The 25,489-nt window shown below is 44.8% G+C and overlaps 1 protein-coding gene across 3 annotated transcripts in view; it reads right to left on the bottom strand.

The window, feature by feature from the left end:
- PPP1R16B (protein phosphatase 1 regulatory subunit 16B) overlaps positions 1-25,489 on the bottom strand; it is a 507,009-nt gene that overhangs the window by 180,582 nt on the left and 300,938 nt on the right. For all 3 annotated transcript variants that reach the window (XR_011304470.1, XM_069652371.1, XM_069652372.1), the window contains exon 4: positions 5,067-5,212. Coding sequence is in view for 2 of the 3 variants with exons in the window: in XM_069652371.1 (XP_069508472.1) it covers positions 5,067-5,212 (146 nt within the window). In the remaining variant the exon portion in view is untranslated. The remainder of the gene's footprint in view (positions 1-5,066; positions 5,213-25,489) is intronic.

Here is a 25,489-nt window from a genome sequence, read left to right as displayed (position 1 = left end):
TTCTCACTTTCCTATTCCTCTACCTATCTCAGCCCCCCTCTGACCGCCTCTCCCTGTCCTCTACCTTTTTCCTCCTTCTCTCTGACAACACCTAACAATGTTTCTGGACAAGTCAGATCTATGAAAGTGTAGTCCACAAAAGGTGTTTCGCTGCTCTTCCAAAACAACCAAGGACCACATTTACACCCTTGCTCCAGCCTTGGGCGATTTCTGAAATCACTCTTCACCACTGGATCTTTCCCCTCTCTCCTCAAGCACTCCCTTCTGCACTCCCTCCTTAAAAAGCCTTCTGCCAATCCTACCTGTCAGAAAACTATCGTCGATTTCTATCACTCCTTTCCTGGGCAAACTCCTAGAGAGGCTGCCCATATTCTAGCTAACTCTCCACACCATATCTGTTGGCTGACTCCATGGCCATTAGTCTGGCTTCAGAGACATGGAAACTGCTCTCCTGATCACCTGCGAATATCTGGTCTGTAACCCTGACTCCAGCTCTCCCCCTGTCCTCATCCTCCTTGACCTTTCCTCTGCTTTCGACATGGTCAATCACGGCACCCTGATCAACTGACTCTGCGTGAACCGGGGCATCAGGGATCAGGCGCTGGCATGGTTGTCCTCCTACCTCCTGGACCATCCCTCCCAGGTCCAACTTGGGTCCTTTCTCTCCATCACCTGTGGTATCCCCTAGGGCTCTATAAACCCACGCTCCTTTGGGCCACCTGATCTCCACCTTCTCTTCTAACTTTCAGTGTTATGCAGATGACACTCACCTCTCTTTCAGGCTTCCCTCAGTCTCCTCTCGTCCCTTGCTCATTCCTGACAGTATATCCATGACTCAGAATTGGTGCACCTCCAACAATCTTTGTCTTAATGCCAGTAAGACTGATACCCTTATCATTGGGACTCCTGATCCCACATTCATCCTCTCATTCTGGTCACCCTCCTTGGGCCCTCTACCGTCGCCTTCTTGTGAGACACAAAATCTTGGCGTCATCGTCGACTCCACTCTCTCCTTCTCTCCTCACATCTCGGACCTTGCTAAAAAAGGCCCACTTGAAGCTGCACCTCCTCAGAGGTATTCTACCTTTCCTCACTTCCCCCAGAAGCTCACTGTGGTTCTCTTCAGGCTGGACTACTGCAACAGCCTCTTTCTCAATATAACTACCTCTACTCTTTGCCCCCGGCAACTAATCCAGAACAGGCAGGAGTGCAAGATTTATCCTTGTCCTGAAGTCCAGGGACTTTATCTCTCCAGCATTGAAATATCTCCACTGACTCCCCGTGGCTGCAAAGATCAAGTTCAAGACCCTCTGTATCATCCACAAGGCTTTCTGGGGCCAGAGCCTGCACTACATCCAACTCTTTCTTCCGAAATACCTTCCATCTAGATCACTTTGCTCAGCTACCTCCAGCTCTCTGAGGGACAGATGCTTCTGCAGACAGAGAGTGGGGGTAGATCTCTCTCCTCTGCAGGTGCCTCTCTCTGGAACGTCCTCCCGCTCCTCTCAGACTTGAGCCGGGCCACCTGAAGTTCCGAACCAGCTCAAGACCCTCCTTCTCCCTTCTGCCTTCACTCTTTTCCTTCCTTGCGAACTTACCTGTTTGCTGCACCTACTGGTTTCTTGGTTCCCTCAGATTTTCACTGTGTCCCAGGCCCCTCCACAACCAGTGTTCCTTTTCACTTCCTTTTGGCCTACTGCACACTTAGGGGCTGCAACTGTAACCCCTAAAGCCCCCCTGCCTCCATACACTTACCCAAAGCCTTTCTGCCCTGGCTGCACTTTCTCAGAGTCTTGCTGTGCTGATCGCACTTCCTCTCATTCCTCTCCCTTGCACTACCCCCTCTTCTTCTCATTGCACTTCTTTTGTCGCACTTGCACGATCCGTATGACACAAGGCCTTGTACGATCGGTTGTCTTGCCCTCCCTCTGTCTACCCTCCCATGTCTTGTTGCGCCTAGAAACACTTGTGTTCAGACGCGTTATAAACCCCACATCATATCATGATGACAGACAAACATCATGGTGATTTGAGTCTGGGGAAAAAAGGTCAGCAAAAATCATGCTTGGGCTGATAAAATGCAGCTGGGAAGAGAGTTTACTCGCGGATTTAACAACTTGAGTTATCACATATGTATGATAGAGCCTCCAATCACATGTATTTATGGAGGATACCATGATCATTGCCTTATCTGTTTCTCCTGCTTATATATTTCTACATCTGTGCCTCAAGATCTATTGCCTCAAAATCTGACGCTTTCCATCCTCCTCACCCCACCTTCATTTAGCCTCTCCGTTAACCCTCCTACCAATTTCTCCTGTCCATCATTTTTCTCTCTCCCTCATTTTGACTTTTTTTCCTTTCCACTGTGTCAGAATTCGTTTCCCTTTAGTTGGCATAATTCCCCTTTATTCTCGCTTCACTTTTCTTTTATCCCTGTCTTTCTATTTTCTGACAATGTCTGCATCATGTTTCTTTTAAGGTCACATTATTTTAATCGATTTTCCTCTTTCTTTTTTCTCAACTCTCTTTTGTCTGTCTGCTTAGTTGTCCTTTAATTAGTTAATGACATTAACAACATCACATTTACATACAGCCTTTCATTCCAGGATCACCCCACTTTTAGGCTCTGCAATAATATCTATCATTATTTTTTTTATTACAAAAAATAAATAAATGTTTGTGTTTCAACCAAGTAATCGACTTTTCACAAACCAAACAGCATAATATCAAAGCCACAATGCAAATTCATCTAGCTATAAAAACAATTATATACAAAAAATACATCTATTAATATTTGAATAAAATTAGATAAAGTTAAAATTCACTTAACATTTCCCTGCTCTTCATTACATTTCCTTAACCAGTGTTTGCCCCGAGAATAATTCCCATGCCTTAATGCTTTGCAATGAACGAACCCCCATTTACTAATTTTAACTAAGCTCCATAGTTAACTAAAGGGCGATTATGTTTTTATGAAGCCCAATGCTTGTAATACTTTAATAACATACGTAGTGAGCTGAACTTCATGTCCCGCAATTAATCTCTCCCAAAAAATCTCAGAAGATAGACTGTCCTCCCGTGCCACAAAACGACCCAACAGTCTGACTCTCGTCTCCCACGTACCTTTGCACTCAATCCTAATATGTTTTAGAGATTATGTGCCTTCCTCTTTACAATAAGACGAGTATGGACAACTCTTGAGCACATTTTGTGGCAAGACAAAATCTAACTCGTACCGATCACTTGAGACGGAATCTTAAAAACTCTTGTCTAAACCTTAAGTTACGAAAGTATCTCAGGTACTTGGGCAGCAAGCCTCTTGGTTTATCAAAATGGCAGAGAGATTTAGCCAGGACTAACTTGGAGATGCCTTCAATAGTACGGATCCAGACCCATCTGACCCGCGTTTTCTTGATGGCCAGTGGATTGGCGATAAGATCTGCCTTGGAGCAGTCGCACTCACTCAGAACTCTGATCACCAAGTTCTTTAGATTCAACAAAAATGGACTCATCCACCTCTCCAATGAGGCATTAATATCCTTATACAAGGAAGTTTCCTGTATGGTGACTGTCAGTCTATAAGGTGAAATAAGATGACACTTCGCGTGCATCTGCATGGAGTGTACTATCAGCAGGCTCTGAGGTAACTTCGACACCATCTTTCAAATGTCTCCCTCTATTTTGGTCCAAATGACTTTCCCCGATAATTACCTTATATCAACACCATAGAGCAGGGCGGGTAGCACCTTTGCTGTATAGAATCTTAGTAAGTAAACATGTGTAGTACACAGCCAACAATTTTGACATCTGGCAGGGCAACTGGACGACTTTACCATTCCACTCCGACTCATACTGTATCAGTGTCCGGAACGAGTACAATTTAAAGCCTAGGTACCATATCTATCACTATGAATAGTACTTAATTTATAGGCTCTGGAAAGAGCCTGTGATTTTGAACTTGCTTAGTGCATGCTGGCCCCAGGTGATAGGCAAGCACATACACCACGTGCTACCCACTAGGCTTTCGTTAAGGCCCTGTTTTCTGTGTCTGCATGCTGCCTGAAATGGGCCCAGTCTCCTTCGCCTCTCTTGTACGGTGAAACCCTTTCGGGAACAGGAGGATTACAGAAAGACAAAACAGTAATGGAAACAATACCTGGGCCAGAATCCCACAGTTAGAAACCTATGCTGTATTTGCTGAGACTCTGATGGTCTTTGCAGCACCAATTCAGACCCCCAAGTCATCTCACCCGTGGTTCATATTTAGGAGCATTTTTTAGTGATGATATGGACATTATATACCAGAAAATAAAAGGCTGGTACCACCAGGTGCATTTGTGGTTTGAACCAGGCAACTTGAAAAGTGCATAACCAAGTCTTGAATTCTAGTCTTTTCCACTAGATTTGAAATGTGTAAGACTGGTTGTCATATAAAAACAGAACTTCAATTTTTATAATTCACTGGGCTACGGATTGTAGAAGCAGGAGTTGCCTACGCCATTACATTTACATAATTAGGATTACTTTGGCGGTAGCCATCGATGCCACTTAACCGAATGAAGACTTTAAGAATAAACAAGTTCAAAATATATCAATACCCCTGGGATAGATAAGTCACTGAGTGTTGTTATATTTCACAGTACCTCAACAGCCAATGTGGGGGCTGTCCAAAGGGGTAATGAAATGCATGTATTACCATGAAATGTTTAAGGCCATTTGCACCAGGAGAAATCATTATTTGGTTAGTACCTGCTTAAGGCAGGCATTAATAATATGCCCTTATTTCTGAAAAAAAGCCCACATGCCAAATGCAGACCAGCTGCCCCTCCCCAAAGGAAAACACATCATAGAAATGTAGATTAAATAAGGAAAGAGAGTCAGGATAAGGCTGAGCAAGAACATGGCGAAAGACAGACAGGTAGAGCTAAGGATCCAAGCAGGAAATGGAAGGTGAGCACACAGGCAAGATAATCGAGCCCGGATGTAAGGAGGGAGTGAAGACACATTGGCCAAGCAGTGGACCTAAGTAAGAAATGGTAGCTCTGAAAGGATGAGACACCTACTACTGGATGAGGATCTTCACCAGGTTGATGTGGCCGCAAGTGGCCGCAGCATGTAACGGCGTCCACAGCTCATTGTCCTTCGAGTTCACGTTAGCACCATGGTTTAGCAGCAGCTTGATGACCTCTTCAAAGTTATCAATGCAACACTAGGGGGGGAGAGAGAACCGGAAATGTGTGTTATGAATTACAGGCTCAGTGCACACGAACAGACCAGCAGCACATGTTAAAGCAAAGCAAAGTAGGTGAACAGAACTGGACAAGACCTTGTTTGATCCAGTCTGAAAAATCCATATCAGATGAATCAGCTCAATGTGTGTGGCCAGGATCAATCAGGCCTATTAGACAAAACTGCACACACTAAAGAAAGAAGTACAACGTTGTGTTAGATTTTGGAGTCAACTGTATGAGGAAGGATTAATTGAGGAGTTCACTGTCTAAGGATAGCACCACATGTTTTTCCTAGTCCCAGCACCATACCTTGTAATGTGTGAACTACACGGCTGTGTGATACCTAGCAGCATATTCTGTATGGACAGAATCACAAGACTGTGCTATTCCAACCAGCAAGTTACTTATGCATAGAACCACACATCTCTATAATGCCAAGTTGACAGCAGAGCCATATGGCTGTGTTAGACCAAAGATCACACTCTGTATGGTCAGACCCTCGTGGCTGTATTATGCCTGGCAGTAGATCCTTAGTTCAGTGGCAGATCTAGGAATGTGCAGGGAAAATGTAGTGTTGCAAGCCATGTTGCTACTTTTATTTAAGCAAAGGGCACCGAAGGCTATAGCAGACACAGGAGCAAAGAGTGCAATGACAAAACTGCAATAGAGTGCATGGCAATGAATGATGTTATGCGAGCACTAGGCCTGAGCACGCTCTCCTGAACAAACTCAAATCTCATGAATTTCTGGTGATTCGTCCTGGATGACCTTAGGACACACTTCCAAAAATGTGTGTCCAAAGTTCGACCACATAGCTTAAAGGAGGACATGAGATTGGAGTGACTCCTATTCATTCTCAGCCAGTTTTTACAGAGTTAGGAGGTTTTTGCTTGAGGTAAGCTTAGTATAATTAGGGAAGAGTTAATAAACTGGAGTAGGGATACATTCGTTGTAGGAATATGTTAGGGAGAGGTAGTGAGTTATTGAGGAGTTATTGGGACCCACTCAGAGAGTGAGATTTAGGGTTGGGTTTGCTTCTGCAGAGCTGTCTGACACATTCAGTAATTTGGATTGGGTGAAAAGCACAAGTTCCACCAACTATGTTTTGGGCATTGGAGAGCGACACAACAGTTAGTGTGAAGTACACACATCTGATTTTGTTGGGAGGGAGCATGAGAGATCCAGGAAGGTGGGTAGCACATTAGTCAGTGTCCGTCTCTTGAAGTGAGTGGATGAGACACATGCCATCTGGTGACAACTGGAAGGAAGCATTGGAGGACTTGGGAAGCCTTGAAGGCAGCTTGTGGGAGAGCTACATTTGCCTGATTTTGCCCAGACACAGTGAGTGGATGCTATCTGGTGACAACTGGGAGGAAGCACGGGAGTACTCGGGAAACCCTGGTGCAGCTTGTGGGAGAAGCAAACTCACCTGATTTTGCTCATGGGTGACAGATGCGAGGAGGAGTAGAAAGAACTGGGAATTCCTTAGGGCAGCTTGTGAAGGAGGCACGCCTGCCCAATTTTGTTGTGACGGAGCAACAGAGATTCACGACATGTCCATCAATTTCCATCTATTGAAGTGAGTAGACAATACACATGCCATCAGGTGGCACCTGGGAGGAGGACTGCGAAGAGCCAGAAATTCTGAGGGCAGCTTGTGAGAGAGGCAATCTTGCCTGGTTTTTCTGGGAGGGAGCAGGAAAGGTTTAGGGGGTGGGTGACTCACAGGTTCTATGTCATTCCATCGCCTGTTTTTATTTCGCTGCATTTTTTCCGCAAAAATTAATCACTTTTTTTTGTTTTGTTGGGGGGGATACCCCCTCAAGCCCCCCTTCCCACCTATTTAGGATATAGTCCCATAATACCCCAACACCTTATATCACGCTACCCACCCCCCAATATTTTTTGATGGGTTTATGCCATAAAAAATCTGCGGCAAAAAATGCAGCGAAAAAAAACGCTGATGAATGGACGTCGTACCGACTCACAGGCCATCAGGTGACACCTGGGAGGAGCTGCAGAAGAGTCAGGAATCAGTCATGTATACCTGTGGGCAGCTTGTGTGGGAGGCATGCTCATGCGATTTTGCTCAGAGGGAGCAGAAAAGATTCAGCGGGTCTTTACACTCCTAATGCAGAACTTGGTGGGTGCACTGATGATGCCAGAATTGCATGTGATCAGTTGAAGTTATTGTCCAACTCACATTCCACACACACACTGAATCAAGCCACTCCGGATTACAAGTGCCAGTACAGGAAAATGCACAGCTATTGCACTACGAAAGTGAACATCCATCAAAACCCACAGAGGAGGTTACATTTTCAGTATCGTGCACTGTCTCAGTGGCAGAAGATAATAACAGCACAGAGTGCTTGAGCAACATGAGGGGATTGAAATTCCTGCATCACTATCTCCTCTGCCCCCATCCATTAATAGGTCAGACAATAATGTTGAGATTGCTGGTGCTATGCTCCATCAGAGTCCATGCGGGAATGAGCATTGCTGTTGGAAAGCAGTGATATGGAGGAGAAAGTGGACAATGACATCACAGACCCAGAGGCTGTATTATATGAAAAGCTTGGCCCAACCTTTATACAGCCTCTTTCGGAAACAGCCTTCCTGTTGCAGATCAGAAAAAACATCACATCATAATGTAGCACCAGCAGATTGCTGCCAGCACCATCACACCCAGATGAAGCCAGCCTGAGTGCTAGCCCGCTACAAAACACCCACTACCAAAGCATTGTTTTGGTGAGAAATTCACAGGGAATAAACAGCAACTGAATCTGGCCACTTGCACACTTGCTAGAAAACGATGTGCTGAAGGAAGTCGGGGACCACCTTGGGTACCACAACTATGCAAACGCAGATATTTCAGCACCATGCTCAGTTATGGGAAGAAGTCAAAAGATCCAAGGTGCATCCCTCTGCATACCAATAGAAAACCAGCTTTCCTCTGGTCTGCACAATAATCCTTGAAAATACTTCAGTTGTATACGTGCTTGGGGTGGGACACCACGCTCTACCCCCAGTACTCCAGCGGTGCATAGCAGTAATACCTCATTTCTTCAGGGCAGCGTTATGGAATGTTTGGGCATGGCAAAAATATGACAAGTCCCATGTCAGCCAGCACCTGCTCAATGATAACCTGGTTATGATCCTGGAAATAGATCTCTTGCCTTACTTTTTTGTGGAAAAACCCAGGATTCTGGCAGCTTATCGGAAAAGTTGATCACCACTGGGAAGTTTCCAGCTGACATTTTTTCTCTCGCAAAGCAGTACCAGAATTGTACAATGACTTTATGGCTACAATAGGTTGGGTACTACAGCCAATCTGTGGGGCAAAAAGTCCACTTCACCATGGCCATGTAGTTCAGTAGTCAGAGAGTTGATGACATGGTCATCACAGTACACAGTGGCCGTTCCTTCCTCTATAAACCAATAGGAGCACAAACTGCACAAACTGCAAGTCTGCATCTGATGCCACTGCAATCTGTAAAACCTCAGTGGGCCCTGTTAGAACCCTTCTTTGCCAATGTTGGACAGGCTCTCTGAGCAGTGCAATGCCATCACAGATTACTGCAACACTGATAGTAGAGCTGTAGAATGGGCATTTGTACACCATATCAGTGACTGCTGCATGCCACTTGGCTGGTTAGCGATCACAATCCATCCCTTAGTGAGGCTCCCCCGTTGGTGCACATGCTTGAGCTCAACCATGGCCAGGGCCTGTGCCTTTGCAGGTGATGCCAATGCAGCACAGCTGGTGATGGCCCTGCTTTCAACCACGCCTGGTGATCCATGCGTAGTTGGATTTAAAGGTAAAATTAAGTAGCTTCTGGCTCCCTTTATTGACCCATGTTTCAAAGTAAAAGTGTATGGTTTTCAAATGCATATTTCAGTGGAGGAAGATTTGCAGCAAATATCATGAGGAGACACACAGGGTTTTGCCACATTCATTGTAGAGAAGCTTTGCGAGCAATGCAGGCACAGCCTATGGAGAGGAGTATCTGTGGGACACCCTCCACAGTGACATACAGATGGATCACCAGCAGGAACAGACAGCAGACTATCAGCTCCACATATTCTTGATGCTTAACTAATGTTCACTTCACCTGTGGGAAGGGATGATGACCCATTAAAGTAGTGGTACAACAAGCAGTCCGTCTGGCCAACGACACTGGTGCGAGTTGTTATGGAATCGCTACACTTCCCACCATCCAAGGTGTTGTCTAAAAGGGTTTTAATGTGGCGGGGCTGTTCTCTTTAACTGCAGGAGAAGACTTGCAGTGGTACATGTTCAACAATTGACATTTATAGTACTAAATAGTGACTTCACTGCAGAAGATTATGGAATGACATCTATCCATAGCCAACACACCAGCTTTGATGATGGTGATGATGTATTACTTGGCACATGCCAGACACTGAACAGCAGAACAGAGTTGTGCTGTGTGTGATTTGGAAATGGATAGCTGTAGGAGTGACTGTGACTGCGAGGTCCCGACCAGTTGCTGCCTTGCTCCTGTTATTGACTACAGTGCAAGTAATGTTTTTGAATTCATTCTTGTTTGGCCTTATGATCACACCACTTGTCAAAAATCCTCATGTTCTCCCACAGGGTGAAGCCACCCACTAAGGTTCTCTGATTCACTCACTGGGTGCAGCCACCCACTTAGGCTCTCGGGATCATACTCAGGGTTTAACCCCAGTAAGGTTTGCAGGCTCTTTTACAGGACTCATCCGACCACTAAGGTTCTAAGGCCCTTTCACGGGGTGCAGACGCCCACTAAAGGTTCTTGGACTCTTTTGCAGGGGGTAGCTGCCCACTAAGGTTCTCAATCTCTTCCACAGGCTATGACCATCTACTAGTCTTCTTCAGCTCTTTCACAGGGTGCAGCCAGCCAATTACCTTCTGACGCTCTTTTGCAGGGCGCAACCACCCAGTAAGATTCTTAGGCTCTTTCACATGGCACAGCTACCGGCTAAGGTTCAGTCATGAAATTCCGCCCCTGGTCCATCTGGTCTGATTTGCGTCCCTCACTCCATTTGCTGCACTCAGCGTTCCTTCCCAAGATGGCAAATTATGCGTCAAACAGAAATCAGTTTCTTCGGTCTAGTTGTTAGAGCCGGCATCCTCCCTGTTCTTCTGGTTTTCATGGTACACATACAGTTGATTGCCCTTCAATCGCCGCGTCTCAACGCTAGGTAAATGCTAGCCCAGCGCTCCTTCAATAATTTTTTCTCGTTTCTAAACTCCCTATTGTTTCCTCAAAAACTTCCTCCTTCTCCAGTCTCGTTATTCTGCCTTGTTTTCTTGGATTGATTCCAAAATTGCTCTGCCTTTTTGCTATACCAAAATTGCAACGTAAATTGAAATTCAACTTCAACCTTTTGAATTCTGGAAACAGGTTTTTCCCATCTAATGAAGGATTTTTTCCTGGCAGTTACTCTGGGGCTTCCTTGGTCTGGCTATTGCTTCTAGCAGGCAATAGGGCTACCGGAGAAGCTCGCCCCTATCTGCAGGACTCCTGCACCCGGAGAACCAGCGGGCGCAGTCAGCAGTCAATCACTGCCAGATCTGCCTTGCAGTAAACCTAAGGTGAGCTCAAAACCTGATAGGTTCTTAGGATCGATCACAGGGCACAGCTACTCACTGATGTTTTGATGTTTTCTGGCTCTTTTATAGGACACAGCCACCCACTAAGACTCTTGGGCTCTTTCACAGGGCACAGCCATCCACTAAAATTCTTGGACTCTTTTGCAGAGTTCAGCTGCCCGCTTAGGTTCTCAGACTATTTCACGGGGTGCAGCCGTCTACTAAGATTCTCAGCCTCTTTCACAGGGTTCAGTCACCCATTAATGTTCTCAAGCTCTTTCACAGGGAGCATCCACTCGTTAAGGCTGTTGAGCTCTGTCACAAGGCAAAGTTGCCCACTAAGGTTCTTTCGCTACTTTACAGAGCATAGTGACCCAGTAGGGTTCTCGGGGTCTTTCTCAGGGCACAGCCACCAATTAAGGTGCTCTGGCTGTTTTGCAGGGTGCATCCACCCACTAATGTTCTCAGGCTCTTCCACAGAGCACAGTGACCCATTAATTTCTGTGACTCATCCACAGGCTTCCGTCCCCACTAAGATTCTTAGGCCCAGAGTGCAGACACCCAATATGGTTCTCAGGCCCGTTAAAATAATGCAGCCACCCACTAAGGTTCTCAGGCTCTTTAACAGGGCATGGTTTATACAGAGACTGGTGCTACTCTAGTGGATCGAGAATTTCCCTGCTCCTTAATTGCTGCCTCATTCCATCCCCCGGAACAACACCCTACCCTGTGTTGTCTAGATCCCCCAGCTAACTGACTCCCTGCAATAAAGGCAATAGATACCGTCATGCCTCATTCGGTAGTCCAGGAGGTCCTAACCAAATACAGGCACTGCGAGTGGGGCACCATTCTAACCCACTTGTTCGATTGCTGCCAGTAAAGGGGGCCTGCCTCAAGAAACACTGCCCCATGCCACTGGCACCAAATGGGTAGGCTGGATGGATGCAGGGATTTGGTCACCAACCATTGTGCTGCACTTCAGCCCTTAGATGTTCTACTCTGCCCCTCCTCCTCACCGCAACGGGAGGGGGCAGCGGTGGCTGCATGGTTACAAGGAGCCTTCATGGAGACAGAGGACTCGTAGGCCTGGTACACCTCCTTGTGCCACTGCCGCCCGTCGTTACTCATGGCCGTCTTCCGTAGGGCATGGCCCTTGCCCTTTCCTTCTCCAGCTTCACCTTCTTCTCACAGCCCTCTGCCATGTCGAAAATCTCAGGCCCCTCTCCCCTGATGGTCTTCCCTGGTGGCAGGGCAACATGATGATGATTTGTTATTTATATAGTGTTTTTGCTATAGCATTGTATCCAGAACATATTTACATGCAATGATCACCCAACCAAAGTTGGTACTCATTTATCAAGCTCGGACGGATGAAAGGCTGAGTTGGCCTTTTGCCCGTATTCCAACCTGCATCCTGCAGATCACACACAGAGTGCAGCAGTGAGGGCTCAACCATCTGAGCAGTCTTGCCGGCTATAATAGTCCCACATGCAGGACCATGTGGATTCTGTAGGAGGTTGAGATTGTCGCTTCCTGGGGTTCCTCCTGTGCATGACACACCTCTTCCACCATCTCCCGCTCTAGCTGTATGTTCTCCCCTGCCTCGGGTAGAAGCACCGCAAAGAAAGAGGATCTTCTGCCACATTGGTTAAACTCATTTTGATGCCAGTAAAGACAATTCCATATTAAATTCCAAAAAGATGTATTTTTACTTTTTTCGTGATTAATAAGTCAAAAGACGAACATCAAATAATAATCAAATATGACCACCATGTCTAAATACAGTATTTTAGAATTTCATATCATCATTCTAAAATGCATACTCTCTCAATCACACGCATACAATCAATCAGTCTATCAAACAATCAAAACACATCACCTATATGCACAGAGACCGTGATGCAAGAGAAAAGCATACATGGCTGTCTGTATCAAGTTAAAGAAAAAACAGTACAAATGGAACTGATTCAAGAAAAGCAAAAATAGTGAAAACCAATGATTATGGGGTACTGCAAACCAATGGCAGTATTTAATGTGTCTGTCATAGAGAAGTGCAAAGAAATGCCTAGTACTATTCAGAAGCCTGTGTAGCAGATTGAAGCGGCATTGGTCAGGTTGGAAAATAATAATGGAACTTCTTGTATCAGTTCCCATAGAAAAATTGCCTCCTCGAGTTTCGGCTGAAATGGCTCTGTCTTTGTTGGCAAGCCCAGCCTTCTTCAGGGCATAGTAAATGTTGCTTATAGTGGAAGAGATGTTAACTGCCTGCATCGTAAAAGATAGGAGAAAGTGGTGCCAAGCTCCACTATTCGCATCCCTAAATTTGCATTCCTAAATTTGCATGATCAAAATAAAATTGTGAATACCTGGTAAAACTTGGAAACTGCAAGGGTGGTCACATCCATGAGGTAGGCCTCACAGTGCCTGTCTTGGGCCAGAGACTGCCAGGGGGCGGCCTTGGACAGGTAGCCTCCTATATACAACATTGCGTAAAATAACATTGTGCATGTGAATTGATGGAAGTAGTAGTCCAAAGTAATTTCAAAACCGCACTGGACTACTAGTCCTCTATAGTTGGACCAGGGGCTTTGCCACAAGGCCATACCAGCGCACTAAGCAGAGTGTCCTGCATTGGGGGATATACTACTCACTTATATTAGTGTGTGTATCTGTGGGTAGGCTGGGCGAGGTGCTCAATCGCTGCTCACTCTTTACCCCATAGTGTTATTACACGCGGCCCAAGGTAATGTTTGTAGACCGTGCACAGAAGCTGCAAAAGCAAAAATATACAACCCTCATCAGGATTCGAGTCCTCTCATATATATAAATATATGGTGCGATTGGGGCCGTTGGCTGCTCTTATAAGTGGAATTGGGACAACGCGCAGCACTACAAACAACGGGCACTGATATTGTTCTCACTCTTCCTAAATGGTTCTTGGACCCGCAATAGTTGGTTAGAGGCTTACCCCCAATGTTGCGTTGCTGGTGTTGGCAGAGATTGCCTGCGTGGTGGGAATTGAAAGGGCATGTGTTACAGACTTCTATTGGGACACTTGTTTTGAAAATCCTGTCTGTCACCCAAAACTCGTATTGGTGCGGGTATTAGGGCAAATAAACCACCATATCGGTCATAAAGTGAAAGCTCCACACTCCTATATATGTTGCATTTGGCCTGCTGCTCTGCGGGAAGCGGCTAGCTCTCGAGTTTCAAATCACACAGATGTGTGTTAGACCTGATTCAACACACACGATCATGCATAGAGAAATATATACAAAAGCCTGATCAATACATTGCTCAAATGTTGCATTAGAGTCGCTCATCTGTCTAGTGACTGAGAGAAACCCGGATGTCTCATCTATTGCATGCTTAATCTATCTGGCATATTCACCCACTGCTTATATCTTAAAACAATATTTTTGCTGTAGTGAGGGAACTTAGGCGCGAGACCTTCAGAGCTGTCTCTGTCCTCCGTCAGCCAATCCGCGTTAATGGTAGGGTGTGATCGTCGTCGTCTACCATATAGAGAAGCGTGGAGGTTGCAATACAACAGGTCGCAACGTGTGGGCGTTGGTCGTAAGGGGGTGCTGAAGTAAAACTAATGGAGAAAAAGGCAGAGCCTGGGCCGCCAACACAGCCTGCCTCCATATTGGAGTGTGAAAAATGCTGGTGATCTTGTGTAGAAGTGCACTGGTGTCCGTGTTTGTAGAACCACCACCAGTGGCAGTTCCTCGACAGGCTGGTCCTCCCCCTCTGCCTCCTCCTGACAGACCTCCCCCTCATCCTCAGCTGTACCTTTGCCCTGCTGGGTGGAGACCACTTTTTCCTCTAAGCCACACACCTTGACAGGAGCATCCTCCATGGTGCTTGTTGTGGCTGTCCCCTTCTCCCTCATGAGGAAAACACCCTCCTGCTCCTCCAATGTCGGCTCTTCACTGACTTCTGCCTCCCCAATTTTTCAGTCTCCCCCACAAACTGGCACCCACAAAGCGAACTAGCCCCCATACTCCTTCTCATCAATTATGGGAGAATTATCTTCTTCCTGCAAGGAGAAATGCAGCTTCTTCTCACCCCCAGAATTCTTTTCCTTGCCCTCCCAGCATCGCAGCGGACCATGACAATACTGAGAACCCTAAGAACCCAAAAGTATGAATACAAAGTAGCCCAGGAGTACCAGAGTTCAAGCCCAATTGAATATTCTAAGGGGTTCTAAGTTCTTCTAAGGGGTTTCTTCCTTTAATTGGACTTCTTGAGAAGGCATTCTTTCTCTTGGGAAAAGACCTGGGTAGATGGGCTAACGTCCCTTTTTGAGTCTACCAATTTGCCAATGTTTTTTTTTAGGTATTTAGCTGCTTCAGAATGGGCCTGGACAGCCTGGATGGCTGTTTCTAGGGAGGATTGGGGCTGTTGTAACATCCCTCACTGTAGGGACAAAGGTAGGCACGCCCATGTCCAGAAGAGTCTATTAAGGTTGCGTGTCAACTACCGCCCCATGAAGGGGGGTTTTACTTGTTATATAAATGATGTCATGAAGCTGATGTTCTGGAGCTCTTTGGAGGACAAATGTATGGGGAGTGGCCAAAGGATTAAATGGCTCAAACCTCTAAATGAGTGATTCTGGACATAGCAAGAGATGTTCTTAATCAGGTAATTCATAGAATTCAGGCAACTGAAATCCAAGCAAGGTAGTTTAAACTGCACTCAAGTCTGAATACTCAAAGAGTGTAAAGATGTTTTAGTTACAGGAACAGAGTCTCTTTTTCACATGGCACAGAACAGGTGAACAACTTCATTCTGCACTCTCGAAAGATTAACACCTTGGGGCAAGAAAGTCCTCTACAGAAAGGGTTAGCATACGTCTGGTTTCCTCATCCTGCACAGCTCGGGCAGGATCAGCGAGCAGAGGAAGGCATGCAAATCAGATGCACACATTCAGGAGGGGCAGACAGAAGCAAACCCCTGCGCGCCATTACAGAGATTTCCCTGCACCACGTTTAGTGGTAGAGACCAAATCCACAAAACCGCGTTGTGCGGCCATTTCACCGCTTTTGGCAAAACAGCAGGTTTGCCAAGAATTTGTCTGCATTTTGTTGGGGGTGGGGGGTGGGGTAAGGGAACATTCATTACAGATTTCTAGGGTAGGGTTTGGTTGGGAGAGGAGTGGAGAGTGTGGGTGGGGGGTATGTGTGGCTTGAACACATAAAAGAATAAAATCTGCAAAACAGCAAATGAGACGAGGTGTCCCAGATCCGTAGAAATACTCTGCCATGTATAATGCTGAGCCACTTGCCTTCAACATCTGCAGAACAACTGATAATAACTGTGTGTAAATGAGAGCCAGATGGTGTAGCTTTCTTTTTGTCATATACACGCACCATAACTCCACAGCTGGTGACAAGGGACAGGCTTCTTCATGGTACAGAGCAAAATGCAGGTCAGCCACCCCACCACCACTGCTTCAGCCAACAGCAGGCTAGCCTGTGATGCCATGGACGCAGTGGACCCCGGTCTTTGAAATCTATGTAGCCGGCATAGGAGACTCTTTGTATGCAGAAACAAGGATAGAGGTGATGCTGCTTAACGCACTAGGAGTTGAAGGACAAAGAGTGTTTGCCGGCGTGACGGCTTTCCCTCCTCCAAGTGGCCAAACAATGTTTTACTGAAACCATGCGCAGCCTAGAAAGGAACAAAGACACACTGTTTAACTTCCTATTCATTTCTACAACCATGTGCATGGCCACGAGGAGCCAGTATCTAAGATGAAGATCGATTTTAAAGGAAGAAAATCCAATACTATATGAGGTAAATGCACTGCACTGGGAAGACAGGGCGGAGAGGCCACCTTGAGGCACAGCAGAAGTGGAAAAGGGCCGTGAGGATAGCTCAGGGGCAACGTGTTTGTCTTGGCAGCAAGACAACGCAGAGCAAAACAGGTTCAAAGGTTCAAATCCCAGTCAGGCACTTAGAGACTAGTGTGCGGTATTAAGCGCATTATAAAAGATTTGTTAATTACTGGGGTGTCAAGAGTTCCGGAAGTAACAACATGTATCAGGTGTGGCAACCATTTACACATGTCCAGATAAGCTCAAAGACTGTTCACAGTGTGGAAAGCAAATTCACTTTGCAAAAGTATGCTTTTAGAGGGACAGAAAGATCTTGAGTGGACATGCTGGGGTCCAGGAACGAAGAATCCTGGTCGGAAGATACAGGGCTAACTATGTTGATGGCCGAGTGCACCAATCAAAGATGAGCCAGAACATAATGCGAACTAAAAATGATGGCAGAACAACAAAACCCAAGCCTGACTCTGGTTTTTCCATAACTCCCTTCGTTATGTATAAGTGCATGGTTAATCAAAACAAGATCACGGTTAGGAAGATAAAGCTGGAACTGACAGCATATGGTGGAACAAAAATGTGACTCCTACAGTATCTAAGATGAAGATCGATTTTAAAGGAAGAAAAGCCAATACTATATTTTAACTTGCTGAGAGAGGTCCTACGGGCTTGGGTTGATGTCTAATTTCAGGTGAAATTAGACATCAATTTACATCCAGAAAAATAAGTCAAAGTGCTTGCCATGGAAAACAGAAGGGGCTGCGAAACACCATTTTCAAAGACTACAAACCCCTATTTTCCGATGTTATGGGATGCATAAAAGGTACTCCTATTAACCATGGCTATGTCTAAGTGGGCAGAAGAACTGAAAGGATGGGACCTAACAGGAAAACGCTTGATGGTGACGATGATGCTGTCTTCTTCGCTAAGTCGAATTCAGCAATGGAGAAATGAAATGGTGGCATTTATGCAGTTTTACTGGACTATTTCTAGAAGCCTTACATTGAAAGAAATTGCCCTGGCACCTAGCGTGTCCAAAATGCCCCCAAAGAGATTATACTGCCTCCAATGCCCCTTTATCAGTGAGTAATCAATAGAATACCCTAGAGTGGCTGGAAGGCATGGATTGAGTTGAAGTTTCTTCTGAAGGGCAATGTAATGAACATCTACGGATCAAAAATGCCCCTGAAATTGAGGATACATTGATTCATTCCAACACTACTGTTAACAAAGGCTGCTCCATGATTAACATTGTTTCTTGGAATATGGCTGCTCTAGGCTCAAAACTGGAAAATTAAGATTTGATGGCATTTTTAAAAGATGTTAATATTGTATGTCTCCAAGAAACCTGGTCTAAGTATGAAATTACTATAGACGGTTTCATGACTATTGTCAATCCAAAAGTGCCAAACCCAAGGGGGAGAAACTCAGTTGGCCTATGCACATTGGCTTCCCTGTCTAATTTTAAATCTTGCATTTGTCATGTAAATTCATTTGAATGCCTACTGGTTGGGCTAGTGACGTATAATGATCGTAGTATTTTGATATGTAATTGTTACCTGAAAAACAGGTGCAAAAAAAAAATAGATTTTTTTTTATTCAGTAGACAAGGAATTAGGTGAAAGTTGTAACAAAAGATCTTACTCCACAATTCTATGTGATGATTTCATTGGTAAAATAGGTGCACTTAACAATTCTGAGCTTATAGATGAGGAAGAAGATAGTAAGTATGATTTATCTCCATTTTACGTTAAAAGATCTCAGGAATGACGCAGATGGTCATAATTTATTTACTATGGTGCATCAATGGAACTTCCAGATGGTAAATGGAAGACCCTCATTTCCGTCAGCTGGTAATTGTACTTTGCTGGGTGCTAGAGGCTCATCAATTATTGATATATTTTTATAATAGTGGAGGAAGGGCCAGGGCTACTGATATGACTATTGGAATTTGGCCAGATAGTGAACTTCTCTCACATACAGTAGCAATTCCAGATAATCCAGATAATTAAGTGAAATCAATGATGACTCTGGAAGGGGATCCAATTGCAACCAGATGTAAATTAAGATGGGATTTTGTTATCAAACATAACATGGGGTAGCAAGGCTAGTCATTCATCAAAGTTATTTCCAAATGTCTAATCTCGGGCGCACCTGGCCTCGCAACTGGTTCCCTAGGATACCTTGTCCAGAACCTAGTGGAGCCCTTATTTATCTTCCATCCTCCCTGTACTCCCCTTCTCCATTTATGCCTTCATCTTGTCCCTTGGATTCTGAAACTTTCTTGGTCTGGCTGGCATGCAGGAATGGCCCTGCTAGGACAGTATACATTAGTTTTTCTGCCAGTACTTTTTCGATGTGATTTTTAATGAAAATGTTCCATTGAAAAATAAAGGGGTGGTAGGTAAAGGTATGAAAGGGGTAGGGGGTTAGGGATAGGGATTACATAATAGGGAAGAGGGTCTGGGGGAATGACCCCAAAAATATTTTAAAAAGTCAACTCGTTTTTTCGTTTAACCATTTTCTTTAAAAAAACATTGTGAAAGAAATCGGCGGCAAACAAACACAGAACCGCTAGGATAGTAAGGGAAATCCAGAATAATGTGGAGGGATGCTAGAGAAATTTGAAATGTGTTTACCAGCTGTTATTGGGGACTATACAGAATACCTAAGAATATTACCGTAGATTTAATCGAATACCATTTCACCTAATGAGATTTCACTGAATTCATTTCTCCGCAAATGGTAGGTGAAATGGTATATGTGTAATGCATAATAGGTGGGGTGTGGGGTAACGGTACAAGTTAGGGTAGGGAGTGGTGAGGAGGGGCTGCGAGTGGTCTCCACTGCATTAAAAAAAAAGAAGTAGAAAAAGTAAAGAGTTCATTTCGTTTTTCGGTGAAACAGATTCTGTGAAATCTCCATTAGATTAAATATTTTTGAAGAAATCACATACACCCAGAAAGGAACACATTCAGATCTGGATTTTAAAGCTTTTATGACAGTAACTAATCTATTGGAAGAGCAGCCATCATTTATGGGTGACGATTTTAACAGTGGAGGAGATTAAAACAGATATTGCTCAAATGAAGGGAGGAAATACCCCTGGACCAAATTACTTGCCTGTGGAGCTAGAGTAGAAACTAAAAGCAAAAGTGAAAAAAGCCATTTATGGAAATTATCTTATAAACTAGGCAAAGGGGTGTGTTTTGCTCTAACCTGCAAGAGGCAACTACTCAAGGAATCCACAAGGAGGGTCAATATTTAGATGTATGCAATTAGTTTATGACAATCTCAGTGATAAATGTTGAGATCAAGATCCTGACCTGACTTCTAGCCCACCACTAATCAGAGCTTTAGGAACCTGATACATGAATTTCAAAGTGGCTTGATCCCAAGTTACTTCGCAGAGTCGAATTTAGGGAGACTATATGGCCTTTTGGACTGAGCCTTTGTCTCATTTCATTGGAGCTATATGTTTGCTTTATTTGATAACATGGCCTTCGGATGGCGCATTTGCTTACATGTGTGAAACTTCGCTATCATTGAATCACCACAATGGTAAACGTTAATGGAATTATCTCAGATAAATTTCACTTAACCAGGGACAGAAGAAGAGTAAGGCTGACTCCATTGGATCTTCATCACAACCTACTTAAACAAGGAGGATGCGCGGAGCAGTGGGGAAGGCTCCATACAACCTAGTTGAGCAGTCTAGCTTTCAAGCAGGAAGTGGCTTAAAGATGGAAGAGATATTAACCAGTGTGTCAGTCAATACCATGAGGCACTGCGAATGAAGCACCCATAATGCGAATGGCAAAGCTGAAGCTGCTGACTGGGACATAGGCAGTGGAACTATAGCGTTCCTCTTTGCTCTACCAAGGTCCAGCAAACCAAAACCTGAAGAAGCAGGTAGTCCAGGTGCAGAAGAGTGTCGTATGATGTGGTAACACAGAGGTGCGCAGCCAGGCTCCAAAGAAGTGCTGTGGAGTCACGTATGGCAGTGCACAAACAGAAAACAACTTTGAAGAACCGTTGGAAGACGCATAGAAACCGGAGACAGAGGTGAGAGACCGGGAATCCATACAGAAGGTATGGTGGCAGCCCCAGAACCTCTAGGGAGCAAGAGAAGCCCATGTGAAGGGGTCTGAGACCCGAGAATGAAAAACCAAGATGAAAAGGCCTGGGACCCGAGAACGAAAAGCCAAGGTGAAGGGGTCTGGGACCAGAGAACAAAAAAAATCCAAGGTGAAGAGGCCTTGGGACAGAGAACAAAAAGCGAATGTGAAAGGGGCTGGGACCTGAGAACAAAAAGGCGTTGTGAAGGGGTCTGCGACCCAAGAACGAGAAAATGCTGTGAACTGGGGAGAACCTGGCATGGGAGTGTACCGGGGATACTGGAGGAATACCAGTTGGAAAAATACAGGGTCAAGGACCTGACTGCGACTGAGGAGGAGATCCTCAGGCACACATCTTCCTTCTGGCAGTACTTGGGGGAATATACCAGGTCTACCCAACTGAGCCACGGGAAGCCTGAGGAAGGTCAGGGGAAAGGAGACATTCCCCCTACTTTGTGAACTATACCCATCCAGAAGAAGGGATTCATTCTTCTGGACTCAGAAGAGACAAATCTAGTTTAGTTTGGTTATAGGTGTAAGGGATAGATGTAGGGTTTTGACACAGGGCAGTGGACTTTTTAGTTAAGGACCGTCAGACATTTCCTTAGTATTTTGTTGAGGCAGGGAAACCCCTCTTAGAGTTAGGTATATGTAGGTTTTCTCTTCTTTTTTGTATAAAATAAAGTCTTTGCCCGACCGAAAGCATGCCACCTTTGTGTCAGTCTCGTACTTCTGCACCTTTACACATGATAGTGGAATTTGAGCGAGATGCGGGCCTATGCAGACCGTTGGGGGAGTTGACCCTTTTCCCTGTGAAGGATGGGAGCGATGCAGTTCTAGTGGGCTCTACTCTCTGAGTGGCGGAAGAAATGTTTAAATATCTAGTGTTACAAATTTGGAAACATTATGAAATGTTCTGGGACAACACCCTCTCCTGAGCAATTTCATGCTTTGTAGCCAATGTATCTCAGTGGAGGCATCTCCCGCTGTCTATCTGAGCAATGCTGCTCTCTTCAATATGATTTCTCTCTCAAGACTTCCACACCAAATTCAAATTGATCATTCTTGTGGCAGGACAAAGTTCACCAAATTGTTATGGCAACCCTTTACACCACAGTGTGGGAGGGATAGTGTGGGGGGGGCCTTGGCCTCCCAAATTTGCAACTGTATTACTGGGCTTCCCCAATGGGGGTGGCAAATGAGTGAGAGTTCAGGAAAGGGAAGTGCACTTTTGTGGTTCTAGGGTTGTAAGTTTGGTAACAATGAACCAGGGAAAAGATGCTTTGTGGCAAATACAGGAATAATTTCTTGCAGGTCACAAGAGTCACTAATGTCTGGAAGGAAGCAACAAAGTGAGTCAGGTGTGGAATTAGACGCACCATGAAATCAGTGCTATGTTCAAATAGTACATTTCACGCAGTTTCAGGACTGGTTCAATTTGGAACTCGGAGGGATAAGGTATACAAGGTATACAAATATTGGAGAATGTCAGTAAAAGTCAGAGAATTAAAGATTTTCAGATCTTGTGGGAAGAGTTTGCGCAAGAGGCTGGTGACTTCTGTAAATACTTAGAACATCGGAATGCCCCGGGGGCACATTTCGCTCCGACAATAAACAGCTTTCAATCTTTCCCTATTGAATTGAATAGTTTAGAAAAGGCAATTGATTCCAAACAGTTCTCCAACATCTATAAGGACCTACAATCATAGGCAGCCAGTCCGCTCTACAGGTTGAGAGGTCGTTAGTCTCTGGTCTTTAGTGTTCTGTCAGAGGAGGACTGGAGAAATTCCTTCCTTTATCGAAGGGAAGTGGCTGTTTATGCAAAGTTGTCACCAGTTCAATTCAAATTTGCGCACTGGGTGTATTAGTTCAGAGAGGAACTTTTTTAATGTGGGAAAGATTAGAACGGAAACCTGTTGTAGGCAGAGGCGTTGCTAGGGGAGGCTAAGTCTTTTGGTTGTAGCCCCAGATAGACGCTCAGGGGTGAAGCCCTGGATCTTTACCGAACCTAGCAACACCCCTGGTTGTAGGTATTTAAAGGAAAGGAGTACTTTCTTTCATTATATCTGGAAATGCAAAAGAAAATCAAAGATATGGGTAAGAAATTGTTGGGAAATGGCCACTTATAGTGGGGTCGATCATAAACAGCTGATCCTCGGTTGATTGTACTGGGGATATGGGCAAATATGGATATGAATGGTTATGTCAAATTGTTTGGTACTTGCTCGAAGAAATATTGGAATGTTCTGAAACAAAGTCGGGAAGCTGACTATATTGAAATGAAGCGTGGGTATGGACACAATAAGGGCTTGGGATGAGATAGCTTATGAAAATAAAGGGTGTCCACAAATTCAGGAAATTTAAGGAGTAGTTGGAGGCAATTCCAGATAATAAGATTATCAAAATAAGGCATAAGATGAACGAAACTCATATTCATGGTCGAGGTGGATCATACATGTAATAGAGGGTCATGGCTAGATTACTACATTCGGTCATTTAACTGGTTTGTGTGCAAGATTGGAAGGGTCAGAAAAGGGTGTGGCATGCATACCTAGAAGGGTGGTATGAATGATTCAAACAATATTGTAAAATCTTCAAATTGTTTTGTTACTGTTTGTTGTTATTAAACAACAATTGAAATAAAAAACATAATAGAGATCCTCCTTGTGGCACTGTTCTGTTGGTCCAACTAATACAAATATAAGCACAGAGCTTTGTGGACAGAAGCAGAGGGCATAATCTTTTGTGCCCACTGTGTCATGTCTTTTGTTCTGAGCATTTTTACTCCTCCCAATTCTTTTGTTGGGAGTAAAAGTGAATGTAAAGTGTGCTTATCTGTAAATTATGGGGCATATTCCACCACTCCAGGTCATGTCTTTGTCCTACCAAGTGTCAAGTGAGGCCCTAGTGTTGGTGTCTGCAACCGTGTTTCTCCAGATATTTTGGACTATAACACCCCTGGTCCATCAGCACTGCCCTAGTGCACTGTAAACATGTTAGTACAACATCAGCCAATCACATTACATTATCATTATTAATATTTAAAATGGGCTCACAGAATATTAACAGACCCAAAAGAAAATATATTTTTATGGATCTGTGGCTCACATTTATGTTTCCTTTTTAAAACGCTGGACACATGTTCAGTAACGCAAGCAAGCATGTGAGTTCGCCCAGAGGCCTACTTCTTCAGGTTTGGCATAAATCCTTCCAGTATTTTTTTTCATCTAGGGCAACACTAGTGTTTAATTTGTGTGGGTGTTTGCCCGGGGGCCCAGCCCAAATTCGCAGCCCTGGCACTTATTGTCTCACACTCCCTTTGAATATGATGTGGATTTTTGACAAGTTTATTATTTTAACTGCTTGTCAGTTGTAGTCACACAGCAAACAACACAAATCCACAATGGCCAGGGTATCTGCATCCTGGCCTGGTCATTGTTATTTATAAACCTAATAACCCAGGAGGGCAGGGCCAGTTTGTGGCCTAAACACCCCGTTCCAAGGGCTGAAATGGAGGGTAACGACCCGGCAGCCGAAGTAAACAGCCTGAGCCACTTAAGGGCAGTTAACGAGGGCACCGGACCATTACCCCCATTCCAGCCCTTGGAACGGGGGTGTTAACGCCATTAGCACCCTAGGTTACCAAGGCGGTAACCCGGGGTGGTAAATTGATTTTATTTGTATTCATTGAACAGGACATCCCACGCATCCCATTCAATGAATGAAAATACTGCTTGAAAATGGCTGCCACGGTTATAGAAGGCGGGGCTGTGTATGGAGCCCCTCTTCTATCACCTTGGTGACCAGAAAAGGGAAGATGCTGAGGTCACCGTGGCGCAATCAGGTGAGTTGGGATATGAGGAGGAGGGCTAGTATATTTTTTTTTAAAAAGATATGGGAGGGCGGGTCGGCAGGGGGGCAGATGGGATCCTGCAGCGGGGGAGGCAGCCTGCGGGTTTCAGGTTTCAGCCTGTGATCTGTGGAACCTGATTGGCTACGCCACCAGCCCCAGGTGCTAATGATGGATAATAATGAGTTGGAATGTGACAAAGCTGGTTGCTCATGATGACCATTCCCACACACTGTACCGTTCAGCCTGCATGACATTGGCACAGCTATGTTATTGCAACAACCAGCAGCACTACCACTGCAGTGGGGCTTGATAACATGACAGTCATCAGCTAGTGGCCCAGCACATGTGCAAGGCCAGGTACAAGCTTACGGCCACTGCCAAAGAGGAGTGCCTGTCATGAGTGCCAACCTATACAAGATCTTGCTGCAGTTTTTAGCAGGCAAGTTCATCTGTTGAGTATTTTTCCTGCATGTGGCCATCGGTTTACCATAGGGGGGGAAGCATGCTCGCTCTTCTTTCTGTGGATATAGTGTCAACATGTTCCACTAGCTGCCTATAGAATCAGAAGAAAATGCGAACAATGATGGTGTGTATAAAGAAGGTCCTAAGCCTTTATCTGGTTTATGGTCTTTCCATCTAATGCCATTGCATCTAATGCCATTCCATCTAATTTTTTCCATCTAAAAAATGTGCATCTAACTTTTTTTTGTTCTTTTTTTGGGAGAGGGGGTCCCCCCAAACCCTGTTTTTTTTTACCCTTTATAATGCACCTAAACAAAATGTAACCCTTTACCCCACAGAAATATGCATTCGATGGACATTTTTTAGGTGGAAAAATGTTGATGGGA

This window comes from Ambystoma mexicanum, chromosome 3p (genome assembly GCF_040938575.1).
Source record: "Ambystoma mexicanum isolate Mex_15411 chromosome 3p, UKY_AmexF1_1, whole genome shotgun sequence".
NCBI classification, from domain to species: Eukaryota; Metazoa; Chordata; class Amphibia; order Caudata; family Ambystomatidae; genus Ambystoma; species Ambystoma mexicanum.
Note: the sequence above shows the minus strand (reverse complement) of the source record. Positions and strands in the feature narration are given on the sequence as shown.